The 20,453-nt window shown below is 43.4% G+C and overlaps 1 protein-coding gene across 1 annotated transcript in view; it reads left to right on the top strand.

Moving 5' to 3' along the window:
• Nucleotides 1-11,976: 11,976 nt before the first annotated feature.
• The window catches only part of TMC2 (transmembrane channel like 2), a 33,099-nt gene continuing 24,622 nt past the window's right edge, over nt 11,977-20,453 (top strand). The window contains exons 1-7 of the mRNA XM_042806295.1: nt 11,977-12,022; nt 12,336-12,383; nt 14,254-14,584; nt 15,376-15,525; nt 17,700-17,790; nt 18,703-18,784; nt 19,081-19,187. Coding sequence (XP_042662229.1) covers nt 11,977-12,022; nt 12,336-12,383; nt 14,254-14,584; nt 15,376-15,525; nt 17,700-17,790; nt 18,703-18,784; nt 19,081-19,187 — 855 coding nt within the window. The remainder of the gene's footprint in view (nt 12,023-12,335; nt 12,384-14,253; nt 14,585-15,375; nt 15,526-17,699; nt 17,791-18,702; nt 18,785-19,080; nt 19,188-20,453) is intronic.

Genomic DNA, 20,453 nt, shown 5'->3' with positions numbered 1-20,453 from the left:
CTCTAGCAGGAGGAACACATTCTCATTCAACCTGTGGCATCGAAAGGAATGGATAATGTAACTGGTGAAATGCTGTGCAAAGGCAATGTGTTGCTGAGAGTCTCAAGCATGCCACAGTGTGCAGATCTTTAGAGACACAGGTTCATGCAATCAAAGGTGGGAGGTAAAAACTGTAAATAAACTTGGGTAAAGCACAAACCTGTGAATGAGAAGACCAAAGCTGAAGACCTTCATTGATGTTCTTGAGCTCATAGTTTAACACCCTTCAGACTCAGTTTCCCTCTAGCAAAACAAGAATAAAGCTAGATTTCTCCTGGGGCACAGCTTACTTAAATTTCCCTATAGAGATACAAAATAGATGAACATCAGTATTCTGGTAACTTGAAATACCAGCACTGAAAACTATCTTAGCATAACTTAACAAGATAAAAGCTTGAGTCCTAGGCAAACCCCATAGGGAGTCTGAGTTCAGCAGGTCAAAAGGAAGGCCTTTCAAATCCCTTTCATATGCATAAAGGTGTGAGGTTTAGAGAAAGCTCTCTAAAATTCCAAAGAAAACAAACAGTCTGGTGCTCAGGGGAGACAGGAGTAGGGTTCAGGTTGGAAACAGCAGGTGCAGTCAGCATTTCTCTTAATAACATAGAGAGAACATTAACATGCTTTTTGCAAAGAAAAGGAGGGATTCAGAACTCCAGCCCAAACTAAAGGCTTAGATCACATAGTCTAGATTAAATAGTCTAAACAGCCCTTCCTTCACACCCTGTCGAACAGTTCTGTTAGCTTACAAATGCATGATATTTTTCAGTAATTGTAAGGTCATTCAGGCTGAAGGGACACTTCAGGATGTCTGTAGTCCAATCTCCTGCCCAAAATAGGGTCCAAGCTGAGTTCAGACTAGGTTTCTTAGGACTTTGTACTTAATAAGTACAAACAGATTGCTCTTTCTCTTCAATGGCCAAAGCAAGTTAATATTGGTTTTGACGAGTCCTGCAGTCATAGTAAGCAACTACAAGCCAGAAGAAATGTTATTAAGCCAAAAGTGTGACTGTGTAGTAACACTGTAAATGAGCACTTGCTAACAAATTGCCCCACGAACAGGCCAATGCAGTTAGAGGAAAAAGCAACAATGAAAATCAAAATCCGTTTTGCATTCCACATAGAAGGTTAAAATTTTAATCAACAGTATTTTGTCTTCCTTAAATAACCTATCTTTCCATCGTTTGCATTTGGATCTTCATGGCAATGTAGCTCACCTAATCTCAAACTCACTCAACATTGATTTAACAAATGAAGTTCCTGTAATAAAAATCTCTGATCAAAGAAGCATCCAAACAACTGGGCCACTGCCTATGTACTTGATAAAATTTAAAATATCAGGCTAAATTTCACCTTGTTACACTATCACATGAGTCAAGTTTAACAGCAGGGGATCAGCAATAAAATTAAGGCTAATCTGCCCAGTGAACATCACAACATTTCTTAGGTATTTGCCAGAAACAGTTTTTCCAGCTAGCCCCAGTCTGCTTCACATGCTGAAAGATCATGATTTCTCCCAGGTGGAAACTCAGCCCAAGATGGTAGAAAGGTTGCTGGGACACAAAAATTTTTATTTTGAAGTTTCACAAAAAATCCAATTTCACTGTGATATTGAAAACCTCATCCACACCAGCTCAGTTTTAGTTTCAACACTGGATTTACCCAACTCAAAAACTGAATCCTTCAGAAGATGAAGTCAACATAAATATTTGTAAGCTCAAAAGAATATGAATGTGCTATTGTCCTGGCCATACAACAGAAGAGGCATGCAGATACGTTTTACATTATACACTTAATGCTGAACATGAAGTTTCAGAGCACCCAGCCCTACCAGTACTTAATGACTCTGTGATACTTCCAACAAAAGAAGATATATATATATATATATATATACACACACATATATATGTGTATACACACACAGAGATATGGTCACATATATATAGGTGTATATATGTACACACACATATTAATAATAGTAACAAATGACCCTCTTCTTATATCTCTAAACAAAGGGAATTTTCTCACAAATCATCTAAAGGGAATAAATGGACCAGAAGATACTCGGTGACTTCAAATACAGCCCAGAAAAAATGCAATATCTTTTCATATGCCAATTATAACATCAACACAATCTGGACTGGTAAAGGATAGGCCTTTATTACTACATTTTTCTCAGTCAATATTTAATGATACACAGTGATTTTTAATAATAAGCATGGAAATAACTAACACTTCAAAGTCACATATCTTGTTGGGGATTTTCTTCCTTTGCCACTTATTAGGTATTTAATTTGTCCATGAGACAAAGTGACAAAAATTTTCAATGAACCTGGGGAATGTTTTGCTATGAATGAGAATCCAACAAGATTTTCTCAAGACGTGCTGACCTGCTGCCTTGAGATTTGATAATAAAGTGCATTGGTAGTACATTTAAAGAAAGAAACATCGTGAAAACAAATTAAAACAATTTAGAGAGACAGCTCAGAATTTTTTCTCCAGAGCAACGGGGGCTCTAGGTACCTCTAAAATAGATCTTTCTATCATCAGTAGAATTATACCTGAAACCAACAGGGTATTATTTCTTGCTAAGGAGTACCCTAAGAGACCCATACTCACCAATTTTCTGAAACTATGCCTAACATAAAGCATTTACATGGTGCAGCTGAAGTCAGCTGAATTACTTCACTGCTTAAAAATAAATCCCTACACACTTGCATAACTTTAGCTCCATATCTAAATACTTTTTTATTATTATATTGAATTACTGACCGCAGATCGCAGCCTCAGCCCTCCTGTGCAGACTGCCTGACTTCCTGAGCTCAGCTGTGATGAATGCCTCATCTTCTGACCCTGTGGGGAAATAATGAGTTTATTTCCTTCTAGCTCCCCTCCCAGTATTTTGAGGATTTTCCTAAAGATATTTATGATAAGTGATTGTAAAATTCCTTAGGCTAATACTCCTAAGAGGTTTTTCCACTCCACTTTTGTTACCAAGCGGGAATTCCAAACCCACCTCTATTCTGTTAAACACAGGAAACATAAATTAAAAAAAGAAAAAAGAAAGAAGACATATACTTCAATAGCAAGATGTTTAGTCGTGGTCCTTAAAATAAAAGACGTAATATGGAAAATCTAGTAAGGATTTACACAATATGAAGCTAATATTACAAAAGGCCTAGCAAGTCAGTATGCGTGTAATTTAGGATATGATGAATGTTTAAGCCCACAAAACCCTCTCTTGCTTCCTTCACTTCTGTTCTGCTTTTTCAGGCTGTGGCTCCAATTCTACCTAAGAGAGCGGAAGATGAAGATTTTGGGTTTTTAATACAGATGAGGCTGATGTGAGAAACCCTTTGGCTGACTAACATGCTAGGAAACATTTAGCATCCTTCACCCCTGGGCACTCCTCTCCCATTCAGCAATCAGTATCTTAGCACCCAGAGAAGCAGAGAAGGGGGGCGGCTTTGGGGCCGAGGGGCTGCACCATGGTGTTTTCTAGAGGCTGAAAAACTGATAGGTTTGAATCCAGATGCAATCACAGAAACCATAAATATTCTCTGATTAGTCCTCTCCCGTGACACTTTTGGAAAGTATTTCCATTGCCGTCCTCAACCAGAATTTTCCCCAGTTTTCCCAAAAGCACTCCCACCTCCTGCAGAAAGTCACTGGGCTTGAAGAGAAGTTACTGACACAGGCTGCCCTGCAGAGCATCATGCAGTGGTGCAAGTTAGAGTTAGAGCTTTGAAAAGATTCAGGCAGAGGGCAAAATCCTACTAGGCTCTTGTAAAAGAAACTAGTGGCTGACCCAGGTTGCTGTGAGGAGGGCATCATCCAACGGGAGGGATGTGCCTCCCCTTCATCCGCACTTCTGCCAGTTTCACTCTTCACTCCTCAGCAGGACATCATCTTAATTGAATAATATTTCACAGGAAAAAAAAAACAAAACAAAACAAACCCTGGTTTTCTGGTTGGTGGGGTTTTTTTTAAGTTTCATTAAGAAAATATTTGGGTTTAAAATACAGATTGTGTTTCACAAAAGTGGCCTTTTTTCCCTTCTGTTTTTCAATTTGGCAGACACCTTACAGAGTCAGTTCCAACTCAGTCCAGGTTATAGCTCCAGCCCCATGAGACCTGTGGAGCCCAGGGGTAAGCATGGTGAGCATCTTCTCTTAATAAAATGGGTACAGCACCACCAGACTAGGTGTGTAATGCAGTGGTGCTTTACAAATGCGGAGACTGCTCTCTAGAAACACCCATGGGGGTTATGGCAAGCTTAAAAAGGACTTTTTTTTAATATTTTAACTCAGTACCACGTCTGGTCTGCCACACCGGATTTCTTTCTGAATCAGATGCTCATGAATCCTCTGCTGACTCAGTAATGAGAGAGAAAGCAGACACGGTGTGAAGGAAAAAAAAAAGAAATACCAGTTTCATGCAGGGGAAGCCCCCATTCCTTTACAAAGTGTGCCACCTTTGCCAGAAGAGTTGGTAAATGTGCTGAAATGGAGCTATTTGCTGTGCAGAGTGGCTGCCACAAGAGGGAGGTCCCATTGCACCGCAACTGGGCTCGCTCACCCCAGTTCCGTGGACATCACTCACCCCTTCCATTCCCCTGCCACGAACGCCTTGTAGCCCTCCACTTCTCCTCCCCTCCTCTTTTTCTTGAGCCCATCTTGCACATGAAGGATGCCATCCCCCTGAAATGCTTCCCCTTCCCCTACCAGCTCACCGCGTCCCTCCCTGCCTGTGGAGAAACCACCCACGGGCTAAAAGACGTTTTGATTGTACACCACTCCTGACCTGGGCTTGCTCTTGGCTAGCTAGGAGTACACTAGGAGCATACTACACACAAGCAATGATGCTTTCTTAGGAGCAGAAGAAGGGCACAGCTATCATGAGTAGTATCCGTTCATCGCTTTGGGAGTAACTGACACCGAGGCAAAGGAAGAAGCAGGTAACTGTGGCATGATCAAAATGTACTGAAAAAAATCCCTTAAGATGCGGAATCATTCAATTTCTCTTCCCCAAACAAATTGCTTCTGTTCTGTCTTAGCTTGCTCTCGTGATATTTCAGTTTTGTGGGCTACCATGATGCTGGTCCTATGCTGCATATTATTCTTTTTAAAAACTTATCTGGAAAGCCTAAATAAAAAGTAATACAGAGCATTTCATTAAAGTGGCTTTACATTTCTAATAATGGCACAGGAGCATGTTGGTTTGTTGTCTGGGGGTTTTTTGTTTTTTTTTTTTTTCTGTTTTGGTTTGGTTTTTTGTTGGTTTTTTTTTTTTCCAACAGAAATCAGCTGTGTATAGGGCCTTGATATAATTTTAAACAGATCCTAGTTCTGGCTTCGAGTCACCTCTCACCTCTTCTGACACAGAGAGGGACCTTCACAGGTACCTTTTGACTCTTCAAGTGCTGTATGGGGACACCCCTCAAAGTCCTGTGTGTACTGGTGTAACTTGTCAGAGCCTTGTGGAAATCACTAAAGCTTACAGAGCTTGTAGCAGTGGAAGGTTTGGCTTGTGAAGATGCAGGCAGAGCTCCTCTGGGAGCTTTGCACATTTTTGTAAGTGGTTAAAAACATGCAAGATCCTTCTGCCATGATTGGGTTGTCAGACAACTTACCCTCTTTCTATATTAATAAAAAAACCCTTGGTTTTCAGGCAAAGAGATTCTAGACAAAAGTGAAAGAATTTTTTCCCAATTAAGTCCTCTCAGATCCAGAATGAAAGAGGGGGAAATCCAGCAGCATCATCCCTGCTGTGTCTGGAGGGGCTGGACATGAGGCAGCAAAAAGGCTCAACTCCAGTGAAGGACAATCTTCTCCTGATCTTTTCATACCGTGCCCGTCGTTGCTGGCCTTTCAGGCACCTCCTACAAAGCTGAGGGATCATGGTGGAATTTCTCCTCCAGACCAGGGCCAAGCAGGTATGTAAGGTAGGAATGGAGCCCGCCAAAAATGTCGCTCCCCAAGAAAATGTTCTTCTCTAGAATTTGTGCAAAAAAAACCCTGCCCTCCTGTTGGTTTTCCACATACATTCTCCTCTATTTTCCTTTCTTGTCCTTGGAAATTTCACAGCCTTCATTTATGGACTTCACTAACTCCTCAGAGAGGGAGTGATGGGTTGAAAAAAACGTTGTGCAGTGTCCATTCCCTATAAAGAATGTGGGAGATGGGCAGAGGTTTTCCTAACGCCACTTTGTTACTCACACGGTGCCAGGACCGCAGGACGATGATGTGCACCATTTTTCAGATGAACGAGAGCCTCCTGCCCTCAAAGCCTGTCAAGGCCAGCGGAGGGGAGGGATGATACAGGAGCAACGTACACCATCTGTACACCTACGTGCCGTGTTTGGAGAGCACCGAGAGGCTCGTGTGGGCCCAGGAAGGCTCTGAGCGTGTGCTCAGCATGAGGTGGGAGCTGGTGAAGAAGGCAGCGAGCTGTCAGACACGGGCCTGTCCTTTCCCCTGGGCTGGGGTCTTAATAACTGCATTTTCTCCCACAGGACTGCTGCTAAAGGAGCTCTCTGTTCTCACACAGCTGGGCAATATAAGCATCATTTAAAATAATAATAATAATAAAAAAAAAATTATTACTGGCTCCTATATGATAAGAAGCAGTGAAAGATTAAGGGGCTGGGTCCTATGATTGATCTGATGTTCAGAGATATCTCTCCAAGCTGGCACAACTCCAGCACCTGCCAGTGCACATCCTCCCCCTGTTTTGGTTTAATTCTTCCTGACAGGCCGCCTGAATTAGCAGCCCTCTGGCAGTAATTGATCTTCAGCTAAAACATGGACTAACATCATGTACAGAGCTCGTTGTGCTCCTTCCCGGGAAACTCCCAGCTGTGCCTTGAGGCATGAGGTGAGTAAAAGCCAGAGAGAGAACACTGTGAAATAACAATGGGAAAGAAATAAAAAAAGCAACAGCTCTGCCTCCGAGGACATCGTGCTCCCCACCTTGGGTTGGGATTATTCCAGTAAAGGTTATTTCCATGGGCAAAGCTTGAGATGGCAAGGCACTGAGTGGAGCATCCCGAGCACAAGATTAGTGTTGCGCAGTTTCTTCCAGTGGAACTGCATCACGCTTACATATAACTAATGCCCACACTGCACAAACAGCATAGGTAGGACGTGGTTTTGGCACCATTTTACTGCTTCCAGTCATAGTCCAGACCCACCGTTCTGCACGGGAGCCAGAGGCTTATTTTCAGAGACTGAAAAAAGCTGAGAAATTTCTTTTCCAGATTATGTGAAATTAATGAGACCGTCTTCCCACATGTTTGCAGTGAACACTGCTGATGAGTCCCTACTTCCTGAGCAATTCCATGTTGCTCTGTCAGAGGTCACTCCAGACCCTTGTACCAAAATACAGAGAAATTCCGCAGCATTGCTGAGATTACATGAGGGCAAGGATGACCTCTGCATACATATATGGTTAACATATAGCTCATGCTGGATTTCCATGGCTTAGTCAGAAATTAATTTTTGCAAAATTAAACCCAGATTTTGATCAAAAGCCAGGCTGGATCACAGCTGAGTTGAATCTAGTTTTATGAAGCATGCCTGAGAGACCCTGGAAAATGCAATTATGATGTTGCTTATTTAAAAAAAAAAAAAAAAAAAAAGAAAGAGTTTTCTTTAACAGTCAAGTACAACAGAACCGAGTCAGTGTTGGGAAGTGATCTCTGACTTTTAATTGTCTGTCGCAGATATATCATTAAAGTTGGCTCTGGTAATTTTCAAGTTTTAGGCCCTCATCAAAATATCCACACCCAGGTCAGCTATTATTGTTATTAGTGAAAAACATTCTCAAGTAAAGATTACTTATAGATGAGATGAATATTGAATAAATGTAATCCATGGATTAATTAGCTAAAGCCCTATGTTAATCAGAAAGCAAGAAAGGGAGAAACACTAGCTCATTAAGCATTTAGAAGCATGTTGTATGTGCTTCCAGGATTCTGTTACCCTCTCTCCATAATACAACTGCTTTTTATTTAACACTTGGAGGTGTGTGAGATGTCCAATGTCCTTGCATGTTAAAACTCAAAACTGTCGAATTATATAGTGTCACTACTCCAATGTGAGGAGAGACAAATTAAACAGTATAGGACAAAAAAATCAGCACTGCAACTCTATAAATTACTCACATTCTGTGTACAAAGTCTGATATTTACATAAGTAATAGCTGGCTTCATTGTTGTGCATTACTTATTCATACCTTGTGTGGAATAACTCAGAGGTAAAGACTAATCCATTAATCCCCCCCCGACCCATAATCCTAAGAAATCATAAACCCTGCAAGACACTTTATCCTCTTAGGAAAATCAGGCTCATAAGCTGCGGATGGCAGCACGGGTGGTGCTGAAGAATGGCAGCACTTCCCCGTTGTACGGCTATGCAAGTTCAGGTCAGTCCCACACGGAGCCATTTCGGGATCTGTCATCTGTTTGATACACACACGGACATGGAGAGTCCTCGTGCGACCTCTCTCACAGCACACGAGATATCTAGTTGCTCTCCCAGGCCTGCCAAGCTTGGGGCTTGTTGCAACATTTTTGTATATATATTTCCTTTAATGAAGCACCTTCTACCATCAAAGAAAGATGGGTGTCAAAAGGACATGAAATTAAATATATTCTTCTTACTTCAAATACAGCATTTTGTAGAATATCCTACCTTTTTTCCCCATGAATAATTCAATGTTGCACTGAATTCAATATGCATATAAACAACCGTATCTTTTTTTCTTTCAACTTTCTTTTTTTTGACCAACACCCTCCCATGTCCATGCACTATCAGTGCAGTATCACACAGGGGAAAACAGCACAGAGGTACAGCGAGATCTCCACCAGCCTGATTCCAGGGTGAAATCTAAGAACTCTAAGTATTTAGCAAAAAACAAGACAAACAAGGCTGGTAAGCCTGTGGTTTGGCCTAACCATGCTGCACCGTTTCTTGCTCTCGGCTTGCATGACACCATTTTGTTGCACCGAGCCCTGCTCCTGGAGGGTCCCCAGGCTCAACTGTCCAGCCTGGCTTCTGCATCGCACCCCCTGGCACTGCCTGGTCCACCTCAAAAGTGACGGTGGCTCTGCGTCTCCCACCAAGGACGTGAGCCACGAGGGACAAAGATCCCGAGGTTTCTCATCGTGCCTGTGTGGCTGCGCGTCAGCCGCGGGTGGACCGTCGCTTCTGGAGGAGGAAGACAGCATCAGCTGGGGTGGGTTATTTATTTTTCTTGAGCCTCTAAGGCAAAGGGAGAAGCAGATCATATGCAAAGGGGTCTGTTGTACCATAGGCTTAGGCTTTCTCCTTAAGGGTAAGCGCTTGGGCAGCCACTTTAATAAAACTCTTAATTAGGAAATAATTGCCAGCAGTTGCACACCTCCTTCCCCTCCATGGGATGGAGTCCAATGAAGTTGGAAGTGTGAAAGATAAGTGAAAGCTTGTGCCGGAGTGAAATGCTGCCACCCAGCCTGTAAGATTGCAATTTTGTCACAGTCCATCTTACAACTTTTGAGACTGTAAGTATGGGGCGGCGGCAAAGCAACATCCATACAGGGTTTACTGCAAATATGTTCAGCCACTAAACAGCTGTACTGATGGGTTGTCTCACGAGCAGTGTACAGAACAGCTGCTGTTCCTGCTCTGTCCCTCCCGTATGCTGGGACCCCTCGGCTGTCACCCCCTCTTACAGTGCAGCGGGATCTCATCCCCCCACGTGATAAGGGGCGCCCAGGGCCCCTGTGGCTGCCATAAATCATCACACCTTGCCACAAGTGCCGTGAACAGATTGTAAAATCAAAATACAGGCATTTCAACTTGGAGCAGGAGACAGAGGTATTACCCAGATGCACATTCCGGTAGTAAAATGAATTTGAAGTCCCCATTGTTTTTTTAAAACCATGTACTCAGTACCAATGGGTATGCCAAGTGGCACAAGCAGGTCTGGAGCCTGCAGCTGCCCCAGCTCCAGTGCGGATGGTGGGTGAATTACTGACCATGGGGTGAGGTAGAAACCACGACACTCAACTCTGGCATGATCACAGCGTGAGCATGCAAAAAGCATCTGAGTATGCCTTGGTGGACAAGAATGGTAACATGAGGCAGAAGCAGTGCCAGCACTGAGCACAGTATTGTCAGGGTGTGATGGGCATCCACATCCCTTTTGCCTCTTACCACCTGATTCTCCAGAAACTTGGCTTTCATTTAACAAGGGAAATGGAGTCCCTAGATCCTCTGTTTAGGAAAGAAATGCTTACGGCTGAGGCTTGAGGCAACTGAATTAGCTTGCAGAAAATCTGTTCCAGTAGCCTCCAGCAACTGCGGATTGCTCCGTTTTTGCCTGGAGCAGTATTAATGCAATGACCTAGTGATCACAGCTGGAACATCTTTTCAACTTACTGCATCAACACATAGGGCTATAGGAGAGATTTTTTCACCAGGAAGATCTTCAAAAACTGCTACTGCTGTCTTCAGCCCCAGTCAGACCCACTTGTGTGGGGAACACACAGTGAAAATGCCCTGTGAAATGAACTTGTAGGGTTAGAGTTGTTAATAATGTATGGGCATATAACATACATTATGTATTTAGCTCAGGCGAGCTGAGGTAAAGTCAAAGGCATGTCAGACAATACACGGGATTGGACTTAAAATACTTGAAACGTGCCTTTGGACCAAAATTCAGCGAGCAAAAAGTGGCAGAGTGTGTCCTGTTTGGGCTGGCACCTCGTCAGGTGCTACACCTGACCCAGAGCAGAAGCCATCTGCAAGAGTCAGTGGTGGCAGCAGCCTCAAATTTATCTCCACAACATTCCTCTCTTTTGGGAGGGAAAGGGGGAATTAACACTCTCCCTGCCAACACCTGGAAAAAAGTCTTTGTGTACTGTAACCACACCAGGTCCCCCAAGGGACGCCTGCACGAACTGGGGGGCCGCAGCAGATTTCGGAGAGGGCATGAGGGTAAGCTTTCCTCTTGGGAAAACATTCCTGCACAATCCACGTGCCTGCAGGGTAAACCCTGCACTGGGGGACGCACAAACTCTCTGAGGAAGCCACGGCCGGCGCAGATGCTGCAGGTTTTACACCGGAGGTTGCTCAGACAAACCTATTCTTGGCTCATCGAAAGACTGCAAGCTGCAGCGTGCAATACAATACTTTGCGGTACTAAAGGACCTTCCGAATGAGGGTCTCGCATTAATTAATTAAGCCTCAGAGCACCTAGAAGGAAAATCTATCCTATTTTACCAGCAAGTGCAATGAGTATGCAAAGGTCACACAGAATAGAGGAGCAAAGGAAAGAGAGATCCTGGTGTCCTGACTCCTGACTCCTTGCTGCATCTATTAGCTCATGAGTCCCCTACAAAGAACACACATGGAAGACAAAAGATGACCCACATCCGTGCCCCGAGGGGCACCCATTGAGAGTTTTAACAAGGTGCAGGAGAATGACTAACTGGGTTACACAGATTGATGCAGGTCAGTAAAGAATATGGCATTAAGAAAATTGATCCTTTCAAAGCCTCCAGCCACATGCTTATGTCAGAACCAGACATGACTTGTGTCTGTGTTTCATACGATACCACCAAGTATCGACCAAAGGGCTTTCCTTCATGTTTAAATAATGAAATGCAATGTAATGCCGACAGGTGCTTTTTTCACAGGGAGAAGGGAGCAGAAGGGAAAGCGTTTGGGTGGGCTGAGGCAGAGCCCAGGTCTTCTTTGCCTCTCCCACCCCTCCCTGCCCTCCCCTGCCCACATGGCTTGCAAGCAAGAGGTCATCGATGGCTGGACATGCCCGTCTGTCTGCAATGCCAAGGAGACAAGCACATGGGCACTGGAAGAGAGAGCAACCTGTATATGATCGGGGTCTGCGTGCTCATCATAGCAGTTACAGTGTCTGTGCAAAAGACGGGAGGCTGACATGGGGAAGAAAAAGAAAAGTGCTTTACAGGTCATCATGGAAGATGGTTGGTACCACTACGAGATCATTTCAGTTTGGATGCTGCCAAATACTTGACAAAATGTCTCGGGGCTTTCCAACCACACTGTTTTGGGTCTCTGAAATATCATGCAATTTCAGTTTGCTTATGTAGGGAATTTTTGTCAACCTGCCAAACTAAAGTAAATATTAAAGGCATCACTGTAGGAAGAGAATATAATGTATAATCAATAGGGGATATTCTGCCAAGCTCAGCTGGCACATAAGGGTTAGCTGTGTAAAGCATCACGTGTGTAAATCCCATCAACAAATGCAATTAATCTTTGTTCTTTGTTTTGCAGTTGGAATAGAGATTGATGGACAAGTCGAAAGTGACGCAGAGAGTGAAGGTAATGTAGAGATTAAAAAATTCCGTCTTCTTTGAAGTACAAGAAGTGATACCTTTTCTCTTTCTCTCCTGCTTGTGACTTGGTCTACAACAGAAACCGTTTCATGAGCTACTTGTAAGAACACAGATTTTTCCCTTGAGGTTTGACTTATAATAGCAATATGTAAACTGCTATTCTTAAGCAGTCTGTCCCCTTTCATCCACGCTCCTAGAGTAGGAGGCTGCCGGAGCCCACATCCCTTGGCAGTCATCCCTAGTAAACCAGGCACTGCAGCAAAGCACAGCTCTGCAGGGCTGGGACTGCTTTGCACCACACCAGGGTCCTGCTTGCCCTCCCTGCAATGCTTGCTTAGACCTTAACACACTGGTATCTTGATTAATCATGGCCATGAGAAGATAAAAATGAAAATGGATTGGAGGCAGACCGATGGTTGTGAGGAAACTCAGGAAGAGCCAGTGACAGGATTAAAAACAGCTTTAAACTTGTATACATAGTAAATAAATAGAAATAGCTAAGTAGTAGGATTATAATACTAAATAAAGAGAGGTAGCTAAGATGTAAGATTGTAACAGCACTGGATAGGTGATCTGAATGTAGACGCTACCGCAAAAACGGTTCACAACCGTGTCTGTACAATCCACAAAATATGAGAAAGTAATTAGCAAATTACTAGGATTATTTTTTTATGAAATCATAGACGCTTTTTCCATAGAGGCAAACAAGGTAATGAGATAAAAGTAACAAATGAATGCTCCACATTTAACCTAATATTTAATAGGTTGCAAATGAAAACTGTGACAGTTGGCTGCCCAAAATGAACATTTTCGCAAAGAGGGTAGGTGGTCCTTTGACCTAGATCACTAACTGAAGTTCAGCTGAGATGGACCATTACGCAGTAACTGAAACCTATCTAATGGATCCTGAGAAATGAGTAGAAAGCTCCTTCTCATTCCCAGGGACAAGGGTGGCAACCATCACCTACTAATTTTTTACCACTAGCAAGCAAAAATTATTTTCTTGTTACTAATTTGTAACTTTTCACCAAAAGAAAAATGCAAATACTCAAATTCTTTTTGCTTCTATTTTCCTTGCCTTTTAGGCTGCTCATTTTTCACTCTGGATCCTGTTCTGACACAATTTCCTTCTTCAATTACAATTTCTCCAACCCTGGGGAAAAGAATCAATGCCAAAATTATAATTTTTTTCATTTCTTTGTTTGAACGCTTTATTTTCACCAGCCAGAGATTTCTGAATCCTTCAAACTGGAAGCATTTCTGACTCCTTGACAAAATAGGCTTTTAGCTTGCAATGCCAGTAAGAACGAAATGTGCATCAAAGACTATCTGGGGTTTTTCTTTTCTGGATATAGACCTTCCTATATAAAATAAAACTCAGAGAAATAAAACCGCATGCTGCCTAAGCTGCACCTTTTCTCTCTATAAACACAAGACCTCCATTCCCAGCCATGAAAAATAAACATCTTTCAAGGACAATGCACCAACAAGTAAACTACATACTCGATTTCTGTTTCCATTGCTGTGGTGTGTTTACAGGTCGCGAAGATACCTGTCTGTGCTCTCTGGTGAATGGGCTTTTGCATCTGTAACTAATTTCAAATTTTCTTATGGTCAAATGTAAGTCACTGATGTGCTAAAACAAGCTGTACTATCCTAAGTGGGAGTTGTGTAACTGAAGAGTTGGATGTGGTTATTGGACGGGGCATAACGCAAAGCCCGTCGAGGTCAACGGGCATCTGCTCATTGGCTTTGCTAGGGTTTGCATCAGGCATCCTGGCTGCCTGCACTTTTCTGACGAATCCTTATTTTGCCAGCATGGATTTCCCAAAGTACTTGTTTTTTATCCCTTGCAGAAGAAGTAAAGGACAAGACACCCAAGAAACATCCCCGCAGGAAAACTGGCAGAGCAAGCAGACTTGAAAGGAGAAAGCAAGAGAAAGACAAAGAAGATGATGAGAGCAAAGAGGAAGACGGTTGTAGCCAACAAAAAAGAGCTTCCAGGAGAAAAAACTACCAAATTAAAAACAGCGATGGAAAAAAGGCAGGGGAGGAAGGAAGGCGACAGAGAGAGAGAGGCAAAAAGCCTCCTACCAAAGATCAAAAGGAGTCAGAAAACACAGAAAAGAAAACAAACAAGAAAGGAAAGGAGGGGGAGAACAAACAGCAGACAGACAGGAAAAACAGGTAATTAAACAATCCCCAAGTATGGTGACTTGTGTCAGACTGGCAGAGGTAGAGACATGCCAGCAGCGCGTGGGTCAGAACTGCAAAACCAGTAGACTGTGAATAAGTTACTGCTCTCGCCAAAGAGGTAAAGCAGTGGAAAACAGTAGTGTAAAATTCCACGCAGCCAAACCGTGTGGTCTCGTGTCCAAGGTTTTCTGTCATTCTTGTTTCTCAGCCAGGATCAGATCCACGCGTGTGGTGGAGTCCTAGATCCTACAGCTGGGGATAGAAAAGCTCTCTTAAACTAGACAGCTTGAGCAACTCAGACCTGGGCACATTTTTTGGTTAGTCTATGGAAATGTTCAGGTTAAAATGGGTTTTTTTGTGTGTTGTCAAGTCTGTTCCAAATCTTGCTTGTCCTCTCTGCTTCTCCCTATATCTTCCAACTTCCTTCTGAAATGGAAAGAATGCTCTTTTTGGTGTGAAAAATGTTTCTCCAGAGCCAGCTGTAGCCCTAGGCAATGCTTCTGTAGTGGAGGCGTGCTCCAGAGCACAATGCTGGGCAAGTTACGGGGCGGGGTGGGGGGTGAGATGGCTTCTTCTTTGCCCTGGCTGGAAGCAGCCTTGCCCTGGGCACGAAGGGGCCGTGCTGGCGTCCCACCGGGCCGGGGGACGGAGAGGCACTGTGCCCACATCACAGCAGGGTCCCTGGGGGCCAGCAGCACCGTGCCCACCCCAAGCAACACCTTCCCCCTCTAGCTCCTGCCAGCTTTTCCTATTTCATGCCCTTTATTTTGTGTCTCTCCCAGTACTTCCTCTTCTGCCAACTCATCCGACGAGGAGTCGCTGTCAGAGGAAGAGCTCGCAATGCTGATGGAGCAGGTGGAGCAAAAGAAAAAACTGATTTCCACCATGAGGAACAAGCCCTGGAGGATGGTGAAGAAGCTCTCGGTGCTCAGGTACCTGCCACACCAAGAACCCACACCCCTGGGGTCTTTGCTGACTGTCAGATGCACTTTGCCTCTCTTAGAAATTGCATATTTGCTGCTGCTACTGTACCACCCCAGTCTCAGAAAAAGTGACCGGCAGAGCCTGGCCAGCCTGTCTGGGTTTAAATGATGAGAGTTAAAATGTGGAATTTGATTTTCAGCCTCTGTAACCAAAGAATGGACAAGGTGCAAATCTGTTCAACTGATACCCACGGCCAGGTCATTCTACCCTTGTATTTAAAACCAAATGACTCACTGCTGTCAGGCTACTTGCTAAAGCAAACTCAGTGCCTTGGTTTTCTTATTCATGCCCATTGTCAGACAGAAATCAGAGCAGCAAAGTGCCATGTTACTTCACACTTCTGAGATGAGCCTGCATGGAAAAAAATACTGTATTATTTGCAGAGCTTATGGAGCAAAGATAATATTGCCACCCTGCCCACGCTGAATGTGGGAACAACTCAGGCAGCTGCAGAGACCCCTTAGTGCAGGGCAATGGGGGGCAGTGGGGCAGGACAGACCAGGGAAATCAAAACCTGCAGGTTGACAGGGAACATCTCATAACAAACCATTCCCATGCCAGGGTAATGATTCAAATCCCAGCTCTATTAGCTAAAAATCCTCTGAAACACCTTTCTACCAAGAGAGCTTTCCAAATAGCATTGCAAGGAATGTGCAGCCCCACGGGGAGTGGTGATGCCCCCACTCCATGTTCACCAAGAGGCTGCTCAGAGCTGCTGTCTGGGCTGTGAAGGCTGCGGTCACCGTGCATCTCTGTTTCTCTCTTTTACACCCTGTAGGCCAAGACCTGCTCCATCTCCCATTAAAATGAGGAGCCTTGAACACTGCCAATTATTTCTAAAAGTCTGAGTAAAGATCTATACAGGGAAACTGTATTAAAGCAGCTTTTCTATCTCACAGGCATGCTACGAGCCTGAGCTCATTACAAATAAAATCTTATGACCCTAAAAGTCCAAAGTTCTGCAAGAAAAGAAAAAAAAAAAAAAAAAAAAAAAAGCAAAGCAGTATTATTTCTGACATATTTTCCCTCTGGTGTAGAATCCTGGATAAAATTCTGACTAGGATCATGTTTGATAATGCACCTCCATACTTTCATATTATCCCTGAACCATGGCTATCATTACCACCTGTTAATGAATGTAAACAAAATTGTTGCTTTTTTGTGCAGGGGTCTCCAGAAAGGCTCTCAGAGTGCTGAACATACATTAGTTATTTCAGCTAGAGAAACTCAACCCTGAGACAAGAAATTATTAGCCTCATTGCACAGATAAGGAATGTGAAATACAAAGAGAGTGAAACAATATGTTCAAGACATAGAAATCTCACTTTAGATTTGCAAATAAAGTCACAGGTGATTTTCCCAAGGTTCTGAGCTGAACTAGCCAACTATTTCCACCGAGAAGTCTGTCTTTCCCGTAGGATTAGGATTGCAAAAGACCTCCCAACTCCTAAAATTCAATCTCTTCTCATGATGTATTAGCAGCACCAATATATGATATAATTTTATTCACAAACTCAGCATATTCTAACAGCACCTACCTAGGTTCATTTCTCTGTATTTCCCTTAGAAATCTTATTCTAAAACTAATTTCAGTTTGCAGCTTGATTTTATTCTTGACTAGCGTACACTCATTTCTCCAGTGCTGCGACTACACTGTTGAGTCAATTGCACATCTTTGATATTTATCCAGTCAGGGAAATTTTGCATCCTCTTGCTTGGAGTTTGTTTCACTAGACAATGTTATTTTCTTCTTGGCCAATGCATTGGAAGAGAGAAGTTGTAGCAGGCATGCTGGGGTGGGACATCTCTGCAGTGAAAGGAACAGGCGGGCTTATGATCTACACCCAGGGAGAATTGTGGAACAATTTGGGACACATCTCTGCATGAACACGAGTGCTTTGGGGACCTGTTAGCTAGCTGTGGGTGGGCATGTGAAGTCTAGATGGCACAGCAACACCACCAGCAGATAGCAGGAGAACCCCAGAGACAGTGCAGGGTGTGGAGAGAGACCAAACCCCCACCTTCGCACGAGCACAGCTGCTTTCCCACCGGTGCAGGCAGAGGAGAAAAGCTAAAGACCCCTTTGCTGTTTCAATAACCTGCTTGTTTATCTTCCAACTAGGGAGGCCCAAGCTTTTGTAGAGAAGTTTGAAGGAGCTCTGGGAAAAGGGAAGGGCAAAAAGTTGTATGCGTATAAGATGATGATGGCAAAGGTAAGTGCTCCAATGATGTCAGGAAAAAGCTTGGATACGTGGTTATGTATTCAGCACACTTTTATTAACCTGTATTTGGCAAAAGAGATGCCAGGAAATCAGAATAAAACTTCCTGCCCGCATTCGAAAAAATACTAGCCAGCTTCAAAACTATGACTATTACAGAAAGAACAGGGGGAAATTTCCCCCCACCTGAATCTCAGTGTAACCTTCCCTGAAACAAGGGAGGGTTTGCAGGAGCAGGGAAAACCACAGCTTTCTGGCTGCAATCTCCAAAACCTTGATCTGTGAGACAAGGTACCCCTAAAGGGGAGAGAGGCCGTGCCAAACTCTTGCGCTGCCCCATGGACTCCTCTAAAATTTCATCTTCCCTGGTAATGAGGAGATAACAGGGAGAAGGATGACTGTGTTTTAAGACTGAAGTTAGTAGCCAAGTTGCATGTTGTCATGGAGATTATATTGAGAAGTGTAAAACGGAGTCAGGCCTGAGATGATGAAATCAATGGGAATTTACACACTGGTCTGATGAGGAAGGATTCAAGCTCAGTATTTTATCAAACTGAATTTTGTTTTACATAGAGTTGGTTCTGCATCAATTCTTTCAATCCAGATCTAGGTCTGAATTTTCCACCCCTATATGATATGGTAAACTCATAGCAGAGCTGCAGCTTTCCAAAAGCCTGGGAAGGTTAAAACTCAGATAATTAATGTTAACGCTTGGGGGTGGGGGGCTTTGGGATTGAAGGTAGCATCTGAAATAGTCCAAAAGATCAGACCCAGACCAGAGGTTCTGGTTTGGGCTTTATACCCGCTCCTAGCAATGCTACCAAACCCTGACATTGGAACGTCCAGCAGATGAAGCAACTTCCCTCTTTGCACCTCTCTGCTCACTGCAATGTTGTCTTGTTTCAGAAATGGGTGAAATTTAAGAGAGACTTTGACAATTTTAAAACCCAGTGCATACCCTGGGAGATGAAGATAAAAGAAGTGGAGAGTAAGTGGAAGTTGCTGTGTGGTGGCAGTGAGACATTTTATAAGACAGCTTTGCCTTCACCCAAACAACGCTCCAGCTCCCTGGTCCCCAGTCTCCGCTCGCCCTGGGCACTGATGCCAAACGAGGAGCAGACACTCCCAGCAGATCCGGGCTTTGCTGTTTCCATCAGTACTGGGGACTGTCGGGAGGGCCTTGGGCAACGCGCTGGGGAGACATGAGGGTAAAGGGGTCCAGGTCTCGCTGAGGACAGTTTAACCCTCCTAAATTCCTAATCATGAAGTGTCTTCTGGTTTAAGGTCACTTTGGCTCTTCAGTCGCTTCCTACTTCATATTTCTGCGGTGGATGTATGGAGTAAATCTTGTCCTTTTTGGGTTAATATTTGGACTGGTTATAATTCCAGAGGTAAGTGCTTAATTTTGCTTTCAGTAATACTTTGCCTGTTGCTTAACATGAATGAGATTGATAGCACAAACAAGTGTCTCACAACAGGCAGTGCTTTAGAAAAATTAAATGTATAAGCATGATTATTTACAAAGAACAACTTACAAGGTTACTGACACAAGAGCAAAAGTCAGATTGAAATCAGGAGACCTAAAATGCTATCAAAGATCCTGCCCATCCAGCAGCTAAAATGGGATCTCAAAACTCTAATTTAAGGCTAAGTTTTACATTTTAACTAAAGTGAAAAACATGACCTCTGACTCCTAGCTACAGGCTCAGGTCCGTAAGAGCCATAAGAAATGGACTGTGCTCTGAAAGTGATTAAGAAACCCCACCTGGGCCCTCCAAGGAGCACAGGCCTGAGGTGGCAGCCAGGGCACAGCCCTGCAGGAGGAGCCCTCCAGGGATGGAACAATTTCCCAGCACTTTGGCAGCTGATATTTGTTTGGGAAATATCCCTTTTCTGTACATCTAATTCAGATGATTCACAAGGAAGAGTTTTATTTTTAGTTTTTCTATTTCTCACTGTTCTTGGATAAGGAAAAGGATCTCATGGCCAACTTTATATGATTGTTTATTGAAGAATTTTTTAATGTAGCCATTACAACTCTGGCTAAATTACTCAGTGCGGTCTTTAAAGGCTGTGCAATCCACAGACAGTGGCATCTGTTCCGTTCAATTCAGATTTTTATGGAGCAAAAATGCAGCACAGAGTCTCTCCCGAGGACCGTGCTTTTGTTCTCCTTAATGTGGTTGCTCACACTATCGAAAGTAAAAGCTGTTTCCTCCCAGGATGAAGACGCATAACCATTAGCACTGAACAGTACAAATGTATTTTGTTAGGAGCTATGCATATGGCAGAAGACTAAATAGCTTTCATCTTTAAAGTATTCACACTGTTACTCATTGCCTACTGAGCTGTTACGATATGGAGAGTAGCTGGGCAATAAACATTTAATCATAAACGATTTTGAAATTAGTTAGCCCTAAAAAATAAGTGATAGATTATATGCTAGGACCCTTCTAGGCTATAAATGCTAATGAGATATTTTGGTATAGGCACCAGTTAGAGTCTGCCTGTAAATACATTATTAACTCTCCAAAGCCCTTGACGTTCTCTGTCTGGACTTCAATAGCTGCTGGACTTGCTGCAAGACCTGCTTTGCATGGTGCAATCAGGAGAGTCTGTGCCATGAAAACTGTTCTTTGCACAATTTTGTCATACAC

This window comes from Tyto alba, unplaced genomic scaffold (genome assembly GCF_018691265.1).
Source record: "Tyto alba isolate M040663 unplaced genomic scaffold, T.alba_DEE_v4.0 Super-Scaffold_46, whole genome shotgun sequence".
Classification (NCBI taxonomy): domain Eukaryota; kingdom Metazoa; phylum Chordata; class Aves; order Strigiformes; family Tytonidae; genus Tyto; species Tyto alba.
The sequence above is the reverse complement of the archived record's forward strand: the minus strand, read 5'-3'. Positions and strand labels throughout refer to the sequence as shown.